Consider the following 16,664-nt stretch of genomic DNA (forward strand, 5'->3'; position numbering starts at 1 on the left):
CAGAGCACTCTTGTTAAACTAAACCTTTGAAGCACTTGACGCAATATTCGTGTTACGGGCACTGCACACTAAAGTCTTTTGCAAGAATACACCCCCGAATTGATCGCAATTCATTACTTGCACCGTTATGCCACCACTAACGATTATATTTCACTGATCCTCAGATCCTGGTAGTCCAGCAATCGTTTTATACGAACACACTGTTGTTTTTACACGGCGGCAGCACGTCACCGTTGCATCTGAATAAACCCTTATGCCTTTTATGCGATACTTCATGGATCGTCCTCAGAGCACTCTTGTTAAACTAAATCTTTGAAGCACTTGGCGCAATATTCTTGTTACGGGCACTGCACACTAAAGTCTTTTGCAAGAATACACCCCCGAATTGAATCTTTGAAGCACTTATCACTCGATATTCTTGTTATAGGCACCACATACTGAATCGATATTCTTGTTATAGGCACCACATACTGAATCGGCAAGGATCCAGACCTGAATTGACCGCTATGATAACAACACTACTTATATTTCACATATCCTCAGTTCCATAATATACCAATGTATGCGAGAATCAACTGTTCTTGAAGGTTTATACGAACACAATGTTGGTTTGATACGGTAACAGTACGTCTTTGTGAACCAAGTTCGTTCGATGTTGAAGTTGATCGCGCAAAAATGTGTTAATTCAGAAACAACACACGATCGCTTCTGCTTCTGTTGTGAAGTTTGTTCATTGTACGATAAATTGGTACGTAGAATGAAACGGATCAGGCTAGTTAACTAGTGCCAGCATCCGAAAGCAAAGCAGAGAAAGAATTGACAACGGTTCGAATGAACGTAACACGTCCGTTTGTTTCTGAATTTTAACTACAAGTGGTAGATCACTTGAAAAAGTTCGGGCTTATATGCTATTGATGCGGAGTTTTTACAATGTATTGGTGCGCACATATGTTCTTTGCTTGTATTAGCTTCCCACGATCTTCGTACGTAAACACTTTACGGGTATGCTTTTCGTGGGTTTTTTGGAGCAATACATTTTTATACCCTTTGCCAATCGATGTTAAAAAAAGCACAAAGGGAAGGGTAAAAGAAGTTTCCTGTTTATTTTAACCCAGCTCGACTATTTGAAAGATTTTTTTGCGTACCTCACAATGCACGTATCAGTGATATAAATTGTTGATTTGACGCCGGGTTCTCCAAATGTTTTGCTTATCCTTTATAAAAATGTGCTTATCCTTTTTTTTGCCCCTATACCGTTACACCCTAACGAGTACGCGAGGTACACTTCGTTGTTCCCAACACCAGTGGTAATCAGAGTTGTTTAGTCACCTTAGTTTAGAATAGTGATAATTAGAATAGAATAGAGATAATTAAGTTCGTTAGTTAAGTCGATAGTTAAGCTTAATCGGCTCGTCCCCTTTGCTCCTTTCGTTTCATTTACTTCTTTATGCACCGATCGTTCTTTAGCGTATCTGCTAAACTTCCAGCAATAAATGCATTATTTTAATTGTGGACATATATACTATGTCAAAATGATTCCCTTTGAAGAAACAGGATAACTGAAAAATCCTACTAAAAGGTAGAAACAAGGCATATAGGTAAACATGGAAAAAGGATCGCATTCAGCCCACGCGCACAGGTAAAAAAAGACACACCCTCCTCATCGAAGGCCAACCACAACATAATAAACCACGAAGCAGAATGTAAGGTAGAACGCATAAAACTAAATATGTTTAGTTCAAACCAAAATCTTAAAATAACATGAACAGGAGACTACACTAGACAAGAAAGATCCTAGATACTCAGGTACAAACGCACAACAGGATAGTGATCATAAAAATGCAATACCCAAGAAAAGACAAAGCAGTTAGAAATATGCCTGAATACAAGATCATAAAATAGAGAAATTCAAAAGCAGTCATATGTATTAGTATTACTGCAGTTTTTAAATGTTATAAAGAATCTTACACTTGCATGTTATTATTTCAAGACCGTTGAAGTCCCCTGATCACTGGTAAAGTCTCAATGCGTCCAACAACCGTTGATTTAACGGGAAGTAAGTCCGCGTTAGTTTACCAAGTGGTGGACCGATACAAATGGGACTTGATAAAAAAGTGGTTCTACGCCATAAATATATTCTAGTTCTCTTCACCCTCATCATTTCGATCGTGTGATTACGTTAGTTACACTCTGTAACGATAACACAAGACAAACAAGCGAAAGACAAACGAAAATAAATAAGAAACAATTCTGAACGACTTTATGGCGACGTACACATGGAGGTTCATGAGACATCCAACAAAGCGGAAGTCATACAAAATTTAAAAAAAATGGGTCCTGCCCTGTACGCGTCCACCAATCACGAAGCGAAAGACGATTCGAGGATTCGGGAAAGAGGATTCGCCCACGCCCTGCCCACGTCCATAACTAACTTCGTAGAAAGCCGAAACAAACCCTCTATGCTTACTGCACGTGTTAACAATGAGCACCTTTCAGTGTTGCTAACCGCCACCGACAAAAAAATACTGTTTGCAACAACAGCAGAATTGATCGACATAGCCGTGTCGATCCCGATGTCGGTCGACATAGCCGGTTCCCGTCCCGTTAATTTTTTCAAAAAATTTAGTAAAACTAGACGATTTGAAATTCAATCTCAAAATAGAGAAATGAATCCATCAGAAGAGTCACATTTAATTCCCCCGGGTCACGTTGGTCTGCTCGGAACAAATTTCGGGATAAAATTATCCTGAGGCAAAAAAAATGCATTTTTGGTTTAGTTCAGACCAAAATCACCAGATGGCGCTCAATAAATTAGTGTTTTTGGACGTTTTTCATAAGCTTCCTTCTGACAATGATAATTTTTTCAATTGTAAGGGTTTCTAGTTTCGGATTTTTTGTTTTTAATACTTTATATAATAGAAATGGTTTACTTTTTTATTCATTTTGAGAGGTACAAAGTTGTTTCTACCACTTTTTTGGGTTTTTCGGTACGACAATTATAGGTAATTTTTCATCCGTCGGACACACATCTCTAAAATCACACCAAATTAGTTGAATACTGTTCAGGCTCTTAATATCCACCTGTTTAAGGATATATGTATAAAGGTAGGAAAAAAAAACGCCATAAGCGGAATGGAAATTGGGGCCCCAATACTAAAAAGAGTCGCACTGTTGATAAACTTAAATCAATTTTGCATAGATCCACTATGACCGATCGGAGGAAGCGCCAAAAATTTGAGGGCCCTTTTAGCCTCGGGGCCTCACGCGTTCGCTTAGTTTGCGTACTGGATGATCCGCCTCTGAGTAAGGAATGTTGCGGTAGGCATACCAGATCGTTATGTTCAGAAACAAATTATTCAGTCACTGAACGATCGACTTCGGGTGAGATTTGCCTTGGGATTCCCATAGGATTCGGGAACAGCTGTTTGCCAGATGCTTTCAGCACTTGGTCTTCTCCGCGGTACTACCTGAAAAGAACACTCCAGTGAAATCTGGGCAAGGTCCGTCGTTGGTGTACGATCAAGTTTGTGGTGGTATGCGTTATGCGTATGGTATTTTTCCCGAAATATTTGTTTAATACAGAAGAACAGCATTTCGATTCTGTTACGAATGCGAACGGAAGTCAAAACGGGTACGCGAGAAAACCATAACTATTGTAATCGTCCCTTTGGGTAGGACATAGCGCGATGTATGTTAGACTAAGGTCGCGCATGCAACGATAAGGTCGAATAAGTTGATTGTTTCAAATTGTGACTTATCGCATGGGTTCTTTGGGATAGACCATAATAGTTTTGAAAAGATCTTTCCGGCGGTACCAGCAATAAGGCAAAGTAATAAAATCATGCGTCGAGTGAGTCGTACGAATGCCAAGGTAAGGTAACTTGTAAACCTAACCTCCTAGCTACGAGTCTTTTCTATGTGGCAATTCGAGAGGCACTCCGCAAATAGAGACTTATATTGATCATTCAATTCAAGCCTATTTGTTAGAACCATTCGATCGCCTCCTCTTACAGATAATAAGCAAACAGTTTAAACATTTGATCCACCGTTAGGAATCCTGGTTAATCTAGGAAAAGGCGTAACGCCGGATTCCAATCTAACTGAAGGCAAGTAGAAACTTGCTCAAGAGTTTCCGGAGTTACCGGACTTCGCACGGTCAACTCCACAGCGGCAGAACTAATCTTTTACATTGCTCTGACCGCAACAGCTTCGTAGCATTGTTTTTTTAGATAGCTTAACGTGTCCTTACTTCATAGTACATACGATATGTATGTGCAGTATACTGCGAGTTATATAATCTGCAAATCTGCGACCACATCCGCTTGTGTAAATTACTTATTACAGTGTAATAGCATTGGTTATTACAATAAACATATCATCAAGTTTATTCGCTTTCAACATACATGAAAGTAACATACATTCACCAAGTAAAAATATCTCTTAAGAATATTGCTGTAAAATACAATTTCTCACTTGATCTCTCGGGTCTTCTATAATTTGGTAGTCACTACCTTCACATTCTAAACAAACTAGTCCTAAATGATTGATAATCTTTACATCACGTGTTTGTTTGTTCTCTCAGTCGAAATTACTTTGCAAAAAATTCCCAGTGGTAACAAATCGTGCTTTTATAATGATTGAGCAAGTTTGGTACAATTATAAAGTCACTAGTACGTATAGTATCTAACCTAATATTAGTATGCAAGCGAACTCAGACGGAATGCGAAACAAATAATCTCTAACACCTGGAACATCTTTTCTTACATGACGTTCTTTTGGCACTTGAATTTCTTAAGCACTGAATAAAGGGAAGGCAAGAAATTGTGATAAAAAAGCACGAACATAATAACTCATCCTGATGGCAAAAGATTGTTAATGCGCAACAAATGAAAAAAAAAAAAACGATAATACATATAATGTTAAACTATCTTTGCGTTCTTCTTCTTTGGGAATGCCCGTTTTGTCAATCACTTTAAGGCACTTTGCAGGATATTATCTTTATCGATTATTTACGATATTGATGTACGGTTAGAAAGTTTCTTCTAATTTTGCAGCTCTTCGTACGGAACTGCTTCCGTGCTTTGGGACCATTTTTTGATACTGCAGAATAGGAACACAATTGTCATAATAGTACCAATGGAACCAAAGAAGATACACACGTAGATCCCCAGCGACGGTAATGCGAGCGCCAACTGTAATAAACATATGATATTAATTAATAAAGAGCGGTATGGTTGACCGTACACACACAAATAGTACCTTTGCTTGTTCAGCAAGCTCTTGCGTAAGGGTAGCACGCTGACGGAACCATAACATCGGTATCATTACATCCGGTACATGCTTGTAGAAGCTACAGTGGATGGGGAAAACACATGCATCACATATGGCGATTTACGATACTTCGAGATTCAATCTGTACAACACAAACATACCTGAATCCACTTATCGGCTGTAGGTGTTCGTTGATTTGCAGCTGGGCACGAACATCTAATGGTATACCGGTTTTTGGCTCGATAGCCATATAGAACTCGTGCTCCGTTTGGTTCGGTTTCAGTCCAGTTACCGCATTTTGATAGCTTTCATCAGCCAGATAAAAGTGTGGAAAGGAGACAAACGTTGGTGAACCGTATTTGCATGCAGAAGCATTAAACACACCAGGTTTCAAATCAGGACACTGGGTAGGATTGGTATTGCACCAGCAGCTTGCTTCGGGATATTTCACCCCATTATCGAAGACACGATCGTCACCGACATACTTCATGCCCTGTACATTGTACAGTGAGACTTCCTCTGCGCTTTGCAGCGTTATAGAACGGCAGATGTCCGATGGGAAGAGTGTGATGTTCGGGGGAATGGTACTACGAGCGGGCCAAAGTTCACCAGAGGTACCATAGACTTCGCCACACTTACCCCGGTACATGCCCGTTCTTGGGGAACCGTTCCACTGGGTTAGAAAGCCCATTTCCTCCAAACCATCAGCACCTGTTTTCATTGTAAACGTTCCATCGAAGGTATCGCTCAGATTGCGCCCAACGAACCATCCAAATTTGTCAAAAGGTATGTTTAGTGTCGTAGTATTGAGAGTTTTCAACAGATCCAATAGTGGATCTTTAACACCTTCAAATAGCAGTTCGCGTACAGGTTTGTTTTTCCACAACAGAGAACCTTCCGTTTTGAGGAATATATCGATGAACGGTTTAAGCAAAGGGTATGTATTGCGCAAAAAATGAGCCGCATTCTGGAAAAAAAACAGGATGGTTAGTACAAAAAAAATATTCTAACCGTAGAAGGCAGCACAAACTCGTCTGTCCAGTACTTACCAATGTGATAACATTTAAATTTGTAACTTCATCATCCAGTGTACCTTTCGATAGTTCCGGTACAAAATGCCAGATCCGGCGCTGATCATACGTAACCGTGCCGTTATCATTCCATACAAGATTGACCCGTTCGTGAACCTCGGAAAAGGTGTACGGTCCCATTTCGACAAAGTTTGGTTTTACACTTTGATTCGTCTGTACTGCATCCGGATTGGTCCAGTTAAAGAAATACACTTCCAGGTACATCGGTATCGGTGTTCTGATCCAGTTGTCATAGTTTGACGACCCATTTTTGATTACAAGTTTCTGCGGAAGCAAGCAAGAAGAGTGAGCGAGTTAAACCATATTCATAAGCAATGTTCGTGATTAGCCGTGGGTAAACTTACATTATGCAGCACCTGATCAGACATGGATGGCCATAAGACGCCTAATGCAATTGCTAGCAGTATCAGGAATGCTGAGCAGCCGAGCGAAATAAATTTCTTTTGGAAGTCTGTACATGTTGAACACATTGTAGTTAATGGTTGGGGATAATTTGGTGTTGCGTTGGTAGATTGTGCTAGAATAGCTCGTTATTGCTTTGGTAGATGTGGCCGCATCGACTGCGGCTGTATGTAGGCTTGGTCCACTATACTATCAGCTCATCCGGTACGCTATAAGAAAATCAATGTATAAACATTATTTTAAATTGCTTTAAACAAGTGTTTAGGGGGAAACAAAAACCAGTTTCGCTAATTCTCTGAGTTTATGCTTATCGCTAAGTCACGTAATTATCACATATGTGTCAGCTCATATGAGTGTCATATGAGCTGCCATATGAGTGTTCCACATGATAAAATATTATTCATTCATCCCCAAACGTTACTCACTGGAGACCAATGCAAGCTTCCGAGTGCATTGACTTTCTTTGTCACAAATGCATAGCACAAAGTGGATTTGTGTAGCACATCTATTTGTGCAAAATTTGTTCTATGTTTCGTTTGGTAATTGAATTAAAGTCTAAATTCGTTTACAGTCAATCTTTTGTCGTGTAAATGGTTGTGTTATGCTTTCGTGAACTAATGCAACAGTTCGTAGATACGACAATGACTCATCGTAATCTATTCTACTGGTGCCAATCGCATGTGTCTGGTAGCACAGGTGAGAGGCCGTTATAACATTATGTACGACCTTGCCGGAATGTGAAGTCTGGGGAGAGAAATTGAGCTATTACGAGAAATTGGAGACTTGAGAAATTGAGACTAATTGAGAAATTGGAGAGAATTGAGCTATTACGTAGCAACGTGATGCAATTTTGAGATCGCAACGCACCGATGACTCCAACTATTCGGTTTGAAGCGAGGCTATGGACAAGTATTACGTAGAAACTTTGATCGAGCAACGTGTGACTTTAAATGGCGACTGCCGTAAACTGATAATCGTACAAGTAGACAATTTTGCTGATAATCATTGTTTGTTTTTGCGCGTCGATTCTCTACCCTGACCTAAGGGATACACTCATAGTTTGTTTGGTCGACGCAAGTAAGATGCACTACGAGCGATGATCATTTATAGCCATTTCACTTCGATCGACAGATAGACCACGTTCTCATCGATGGAAGGCACTTCTCGGATATTATCGACGTACGTACGTACAGGGGAGCAAACGTCGACTCAGACCATTTCCTGGTTATGGTTAAGTTACGCCAGAAACTGTGCGTAGCCAATAAGCTGCGCTATCAGCCCACCCCAAGGCTCGACATAGATCGGTTGCGGCAAGCTGATGTGGCGAGGAACTTCGCGACCACGCTAGGGGAAGCGTTGCCGGAGGACACCACCTTCGAGGCGATGTTCCTCAATGACCATTGGCGTATGATGGAACAAGCCGTCAGCAGCACGGCCGATCGAACTACTGGCCGCGTAACACGTAACCGGAGGAAGGAATGGTTTGATGATGAGTGCAGGCGAGCACTATCCGAGAAGAACGCAGCGCGTACTCGCATGCTCCAGCGCGAGACCAGGCAGAACGTGGAAGACTACAGACGACTGAGAAGGCAGCAGACCCGACTCTTCCAGGACAAGAAGCTCAGCTTCGAAGAGTCGGATGAGCAACTGATGCAGCAGCTATCCCAGTCGGGGGAAACTCGTAAGTTCTACAGGATGCTGAATGCGGCACGAGGCGGTTTTACTCCCATAACCGCTATGTGCCGCAACGAGGAGGGAGATATCCTGTCGGACGAGCGAGAGGTGATCGACAGGTGGAAGTGCTACTTCGACAGGCACCTGAACGGAGCAGATGCAGGAGAGACCTCTGCAGGAAGCAAAGGAGAGCAGTATTGCGACAGCCAGCAGGATGACGAAGTGCCCCCGCCATCCTTGGACGAAGTCATCAGTGCCATCAAACAGCAGAAACGTAACAAGTCAGCTGGCAGCGATGGGCTGGTGGCAGAGTTGTTCAAGATGGGCCCGGAGAGGCTTGCCGCGCTTATGCATCAGTTGATCGTAAGGATTTGGGACCAGGAAGAACTACCGGACGACAAAAAGGGCGACAGACTGGACTGTGCTAACTTCCGAGCCATCACAGTCCTGAATGCTGCCTACAAGATCCTGTCCCGAATACTCTTCTGCAGACTTGCGCCCCTTGCCACAGATTTCGTCGGAAGCTATAAAGCTGGATTTGTTGGAGGCAAATCGACCACCGACCAAATCTTTACTCTACGGCAGATCCTCCAGAAGTGCCGAGAGCATCAGATCCCCACGCACCATTGACTTTAAGGCGGCCTACGATACCATAGATCGGACCGAACTATGGAACACCATGCAGCAGTACGGATTCCCTGGGAAGCTGGTACGGCTATTGAAGGCCACGATGGATGGGGTGCAGTGCAAGGTGAGAGTATCGAACATGCTGTCGGAATCGTTCGAATCTCACCGGGGTTTGAGGCAAGGGGACGGACTCTCCTGCTTGCTGTTTAACATCGCTCTGGAAGGTGTCATGCGAAGCGCGGGCTTCGACATCCGGGGCACGATTTTCACCCGTTCTCTAAAATTTCTCGGCTTCGCGGATGACATCGACATTGTAATGTGCTCGCGCGTACAATTGCTAACTTCGCGTTTCCGTTCGTACCCGCGTCACATTTATCGATTTGCGCTCAGGTTAATCATCACACGGTATCAACGACTTTTCGTTCGGACGACAAACTTCTTCATTTGGGCGGACTTGATCGTCCAGGCGATCATAGAAATCTGGAAGAGATTTCTCTTACTGGATTGATGGAGACATCGAGGCCTTACCTTGGGTAGGGGGACTCTCGAAGCTCTTGAAATAAGAACACAATATAGTTTTGGTTGGTTATAATTTCCAACCTGACGGTTAACACGCACTTTGGCGGTTCATCTCGGACTCTCCCGTTCAGGTTGAAACTGGCTTTATTTATATCCATTTTTCAAGCTTTTTGTTTGCTTATTTATCTATAGTTGTTATGAAAATATTAATAAGTAGTTCATAATAAGTAGGCAATGTTTTGGTTTGTGTCGCAAATGTTTATCTTCAGGCTATAACGAAATCGGCGACAAATAACGATGGTGCTATTTGTTATTAATTGTGCTTCCGGTGCCGTTTTTTGTTGTTCATGCAAAAACGCTTATTAAGCTATCTTTACCGGGTGGTTATGAAATTGATTCTCGTTGCTAACCCTAAGTGTGTGAATTTACGTTTATGCGTTGGTCATCGGTTTTTTGCAGTTGATGCATTTAATAAAGTGGGTTACTGTGTTTTAAATCTGACCTCCTTTAATTTAGATTAAGTGGCTTTTTTTGGGTAGCGAAATGTGTTGAATTCTGTCACGTGATAAACCTTCTAACCTTGTACTGTGTAATATTTAAGTTATGATAAGATGTTTAGCAATTATGCTACAACATCATCGGACGGACATCTGCGGCGGTGTGCGACGCGTACACCCGACTGAAACGCGAGGCCGACAGAATTGGATTGAGGATCAATGCGACGAAGACAAAGTACCTGCTTGCCGGAGGCTCTGACCGTGATAGAGCCCGACTCGGGAGCAGAGTATCAGTTGACGGCGACTGATCAAAGGGAAAGGACGAGAAAAGAGCGTAAGCGCAATTACATATCGATGCATCTCAAGGACCATATGCAAACATTAACATAAAAAGATCCCAAACCCTTTACCCACTTCATACGTTGCGTAACATGATCATAGTTTCAGGCAATGTCATAAAACGTCCAAAAAGGACGAAGCACTAGCAATCTAACCGGCTTCGAGTCATTAGTTGAGTTGGTAGTCAAATTGAACGGAGGTCCGCCGCTAGAAACTTCTTTCGAATTTATTCGTTAAAAGGCTAGCAGCCCGACCCGCTAAATTGACAAAACGCCTTCACTTCTAAGGAACTGCGCGAGAGTTCTCGGTTAAAAACCTTCGCGGGATAAAATTCTATTCGCGACGGTGTCGTCGAATTTACATGGTGGCTCCAGAGAGGAGATTACAAAGTCTCGCGCACAAGTGTAATCTCTAAAGAACGAACTTGCGTTCAAGGTGTGCTGTCGCCATAAGAACAGCTGTACGAATCCAAGAAAAAATTCAAGTCGATCCAAGTGCGGTTTCGTAGTAGTGAAAAACCGAGTGAATTAAATGTGCCCTCCCTTCCATTACGTGGTACAAGAGGTGGAACTTCCAGAGGAACCGTTCCACATACCAGCCGACGAAGAAAATTGGGACGAGCGAGACCCGCTACCGATAAATTACTGGACAGCTTTAGAGGCGGAATCACCCTTCATCGAAGATTGGGAAGACAATCTAGCTCCGGAAGTAGATTGGGACATTAACGAGTCGCCATATGAAACGGAGCAAGAAGAGTGGGAAGCGAGGCTGCCGTTTTTACCCACTTGGGAGAATACAGAGGTATTAATAGTGGAAATCGGTGAAGAAATTCTGCGGGCCTTCCAACAAGGTCGAGTAATACACGAGACTGTTTTGGACGATTTTGAGAGGATCGCAGAAGATTTCCGAAATATTCGGATTTTACCGCGAAATGCGTATCCTATACTATCGGAAATAATGTATAATGTAATAAAAGAAAATTAATCAAAGTTTTTGTGAAGTTGGTAAATGTATAGAACTGAAAGAAACAATTCCGAAAGAAAATTCTGAAAAACTCTGAAAGAAACATTTACGAAAGAAAAATTTGAAAAACTTTGAAAGAAAAATTATAGTGAGTCATCCGAAAACAACGATTACAAGGGATCATTGTTTGTGCTTCGCCATAAGAGTCCAGTCGGTGCTTAGGAACAAATTCAACCCAGGAAAAAGGTAAGTGAATTATATTCTTATAAAGCAAGGCTGGAAATCTCTGATTCGTCCAAAATGCCTTATCCGTTTGTTTTGAATGTTAACGGCAGTTGCCGACTCTGCACAGCGGAGGATACCGTTGAAGAGAGTATGGTTGCTTGTACAGAGTGTGACCGATGGTTTCACTTGAAATGTGCCAAGCTGACGCGGAAACCATCACCTGAAGAGTGCTGGTTATGCCGCAAATGCCAACAAATTAAGTACGAACTCAATAGGAAAGAGGACGCACTTAAGGCTGCTCAAGAAAGAGAGGCCAAGAATAAGGAAGAAATAAAGGCGCTTCAAGAGGCGGAAGCAAAAAATAGGGATGAGCTCAGGGCCTTAACAGAAGGCGCAAATAAGGTTGAAATTGCCGAACAGGAATCAACCGAAGTAGTAGGAAGTCCAGAAAAGGAACCATCCCTTGGGAAAATGATTTCTCAATTAATAGTTAGCTAACAACAGCAAACGAAGGAGTTCGTTAAACTGATGGCAACTAATGGTGGAGAATCCGCCAAGATGGGGGTCTTGATCAGAAGACAGGCCCTAATGCAACTACCTAGATTTGATGACAGTCCCAAACAATGGCCAAATTTTAAGAAAACATTTGAAGACACAACCCGAGAAGGGGAGTTTTCTAATTTAGAAAACTTAAATCGTCTCAAGCAGGTTTTGTATGGAACGGCTTATAAAAGCGTTCAGCAATTGATGATGGAGGCCGAAAATGTACCCGAGATTATAAAACGTTTGGATGAACTTTTCGGTAGACCCGATTTGGTATACTTGGAGTTGCTAAACGATCTCCAAAAATTACGGAAAGATTCAAGAAACATAATCTCGGACATGACTAGTGCACTGGAAAACATCATCAAAAATGTTACTCTAATGGGGCAACCGACATATCTAAACGATCATAGGCTAGTGATGGATTTAACGGCCAAGTTACCGCATCACATTCAAGTGAAAAGAGCGAAACACATGGTGGCCGCTTCATCGCCACTAGCTGTTCAAAATTTAGAGGAACTATGTCAGTGGCTGAAACCATACGCCAAAACGGCGGAAATGATGAATACCATTTCGATCCATACACAAAAGGGAAATATCCATTTGCATGAACAGGGAACGTCAGGAAGACAGGCCACAAATCATAGGGAAAAGCAAATTACGCAGACAAACAAGGGTTGTCTGATATGTAACAAACCGCATGCGACGGTTAAATGCTACGCATTGGTGAAACAAACTCCTTCCGAGCGAGTAAAGACTGCGATTGGAAAACAGCTGTGTTTTTTGGGTGTTTGAACTCAAACAAACACAGCATGAAGGATTGCAAGATCGCAAAACCGTGCGGAATAGCAGGCTGTTCGGATAAACATAACAAAATGCTTCACGTAAAGCAAGTCGTCCCAATACAACCCGAACAGATAAACAGCCACCACGATGTGGAAGTAACTTGGACGACCCATTATCAGACCTTACCGGTCAAGTTGGTAAATGGAGATAAGACTATTCAGACTTATGCGTTCTTGGACCCGGGATCATCGCTGACAATGATAGAAGCAAAGGTTGCTAGTCTATTGAATTTAGAAGGACCGAACATACCGCTTCAACTTACTTGGGCACAAGGTATAAAAGCGGTCCAAGAAACCAGTCAGCAGGTCCAGTTGGTTATCAAAGGCACTACGAAAAAGGGTTATCGTTTAAAGGATGTGAGGACAATCAAAGAATTGAAATTACCCCTACAATCGTTACATTATGGCGAAATAAGTGACAGATACCCCTATTTGAGAGGACTACCTATAGAAAGTTGTAATAAGGTACGTCCTACGATCCTGATAGGATTGAATAATAACCATTTATTAATGGGTCTTAAGCATAGACCAGGTAAACCGGGGGAACCGTTTGGTATGAAAACCAGACTAGGCTGGTTAATCTACGGAAAATTGAGCAACGAGGAAACAAAGAATGATCACACCATGATAATCCAAGAAGAGGATAACATGCGTGAAATGATGCAGAAATACTTCTCAGTAGAAGATTTCGGAGTAAACCCAGTTGCACAATTGCCAGAATCCGAAGAAGAAAAACGAGCAAAAACCATCTTGAAAAATACCTTGGCCTTTAAAGATGGACGATATGAGGTTGGTTTGTTGTGGAGAAAAGATAACCACGTGTTTCCATGGAGTCTAGACAACGCAATGTCAAGACTAAAGGGACTGGAATACAAATTGGAAAAGGATCCAGCCTTAAAAGAATGGGCGATAACTACGTTTAAAAGCTACGCAGAAAAAGGTTATGCCAGGAAACTCGAACCTGTAGATGTAATAAAAGATCTATCACCATTGTTCTACCTGCCTCATTTTATTGTTGTCAACAAAAATAAGGAACCGCCGAAGCCGCGGTTAGTTTTTGATGCAACAGCAAAGGTAAAGGGACAATCCCTTAATTGTGCGTTGCTATCAGGACCTGATAGTACAACCTCCCTGTTTGGAATCCTTGTAAGATTCCGTGAAGGAAAATATGCAATATGTGGTGATATCAAGGAAATGTTCCACCAAGTGAGGATTCGAAAGGAAGATCAGAACGCTCAGCGTTTCATATGGCGTAATTGCGAAAACCGATACCCGGATATGTATGTCATGCAAGTAATGACATTCGGGTCGACATGCTCGCCATCATGCGCGCAAGCGGCTAAAAATGCAAACGCTGAACGTTTAAAACAAAAATATCCGATGGCATTAACACCAATAATAAATCAACACTATGTCGATGATTACGACGACAGTTTTAATTCGCTCAATACAGCGAAAGAGACTGTCAAACAAGTAATTCAAGCACACGACGAGGGTGGATTTATTATCACTAAATTCTGTTCGAATAGCAATGAATTAATTGCATCCGTACCGACAGATAGAGTTGACTCGGAAGCTATTAAGATGCTAGATGATCAAGAAGAGAATTCACCCAAGAACTTGGGGGTTTACTGGAATACGGCCAAGGATAAGTTGGGATTTCGCTCTAAATTAACGGCGCTTCCACAAGAGGTTTTAACCAGATTGAGACCTCGCACGAAAAGGGAATTATTGTCCTTCATCATGAGCGCTTTCGACCCACTTGGATTGATATCACACATAACGATTCACGGGAAAATATTGATGCAAGAACTACACAAGGAAACAAGCGAGTGGGATGTTCCATTATCGCAGAAATTGTTCGAAACATGGAACTCATACCTTGAGAGTATCGAACAAGTGAACCACGTTAGAATTCCAAGATGAATCTTAAACACGCCAGGATCAGAAATTGAATTGCATGTTTTCGTTAACGCCTCCGAAATGGCCTTCGCAACACCGTTTATATGGTACTTCACGGATCGTCCTCAGAGCACTCTTGTTAAACTAAACCTTTGAAGCACTTGACGCAATATTCGTGTTACGGGCACTGCACACTAAAGTCTTTTGCAAGAATACACCCCCGAATTGATCGCAATTCATTACTTGCACCGTTATGCCACCACTAACGATTATATTTCACTGATCCTCAGATCCTGGTAGTCCAGCAATCGTTTTATACGAACACACTGTTGTTTTTACACGGCGGCAGCACGTCACCGTTGCATCTGAATAAACCCTTATGCCTTTTATGCGATACTTCATGGATCGTCCTCAGAGCACTCTTGTTAAACTAAATCTTTGAAGCACTTGGCGCAATATTCTTGTTACGGGCACTGCACACTAAAGTCTTTTGCAAGAATACACCCCCGAATTGAATCTTTGAAGCACTTATCACTCGATATTCTTGTTATAGGCACCACATACTGAATCGATATTCTTGTTATAGGCACCACATACTGAATCGGCAAGGATCCAGACCTGAATTGACCGCTATGATAACAACACTACTTATATTTCACATATCCTCAGTTCCATAATATACCAATGTATGCGAGAATCAACTGTTCTTGAAGGTTTATACGAACACAATGTTGGTTTGATACGGTAACAGTACGTCTTTGTGAACCAAGTTCGTTCGATGTTGAAGTTGATCGCGCAAAAATGTGTTAATTCAGAAACAACACACGATCGCTTCTGCTTCTGTTGTGAAGTTTGTTCATTGTACGATAAATTGGTACGTAGAATGAAACGGATCAGGCTAGTTAACTAGTGCCAGCATCCGAAAGCAAAGCAGAGAAAGAATTGACAACGGTTCGAATGAACGTAACACGTCCGTTTGTTTCTGAATTTTAACTACAAGTGGTAGATCACTTGAAAAAGTTCGGGCTTATATGCTATTGATGCGGAGTTTTTACAATGTATTGGTGCGCACATATGTTCTTTGCTTGTATTAGCTTCCCACGATCTTCGTACGTAAACACTTTACGGGTATGCTTTTCGTGGGTTTTTTGGAGCAATACATTTTTATACCCTTTGCCAATCGATGTTAAAAAAAGCACAAAGGGAAGGGTAAAAGAAGTTTCCTGTTTATTTTAACCCAGCTCGACTATTTGAAAGATTTTTTTGCGTACCTCACAATGCACGTATCAGTGATATAAATTGTTGATTTGACGCCGGGTTCTCCAAATGTTTTGCTTATCCTTTATAAAAATGTGCTTATCCTTTTTTTTGCCCCTATACCGTTACACCCTAACGAGTACGCGAGGTACACTTCGTTGTTCCCAACACCAGTGGTAATCAGAGTTGTTTAGTCACCTTAGTTTAGAATAGTGATAATTAGAATAGAATAGAGATAATTAAGTTCGTTAGTTAAGTCGATAGTTAAGCTTAATCGGCTCGTCCCCTTTGCTCCTTTCGTTTCATTTACTTCTTTATGCACCGATCGTTCTTTAGCGTATCTGCTAAACTTCCAGCAATAAATGCATTATTTTAATTGTGGACATATATACTATGTCAAAATGATTCCCTTTGAAGAAACAGGATAACTGAAAAATCCTACTAAAAGGTAGAAACAAGGCATATAGGTAAACATGGAAAAAGGATCGCATTCAGCCCACGCGCACAGG

General features: G+C 41.7%; 1 protein-coding gene across 2 annotated transcripts in view; it reads right to left on the reverse strand.

Annotated features, from left to right (window-relative positions):
* Positions 1-16,664, reverse strand: part of LOC125762621 (protein croquemort-like) — a 74,662-nt gene that overhangs the window by 21,986 nt on the left and 36,012 nt on the right. The window contains exons 2-6 of one of the 2 annotated variants that reach the window (XM_049424951.1): positions 6,707-6,973; positions 6,321-6,626; positions 5,433-6,238; positions 5,260-5,350; positions 4,359-5,192 (exon numbers count right to left, since the gene is read on the reverse strand). The exons of the other annotated variant lie outside the window; for it this stretch is intronic. Coding sequence (XP_049280908.1) covers positions 5,043-5,192; positions 5,260-5,350; positions 5,433-6,238; positions 6,321-6,626; positions 6,707-6,832 — 1,479 coding nt within the window. The 5' untranslated portion in view covers positions 6,833-6,973 and the 3' untranslated portion in view covers positions 4,359-5,042. Of the gene's footprint in view, positions 1-4,358; positions 5,193-5,259; positions 5,351-5,432; positions 6,239-6,320; positions 6,627-6,706; positions 6,974-16,664 lie in introns of those variants that run through there. 2 annotated transcript variants of the gene reach the window in all.

The sequence above is a fragment of the Anopheles funestus genome, chromosome 2RL, assembly GCF_943734845.2.
Source record: "Anopheles funestus chromosome 2RL, idAnoFuneDA-416_04, whole genome shotgun sequence".
Classification (NCBI taxonomy): Eukaryota; Metazoa; Arthropoda; class Insecta; order Diptera; family Culicidae; genus Anopheles; species Anopheles funestus.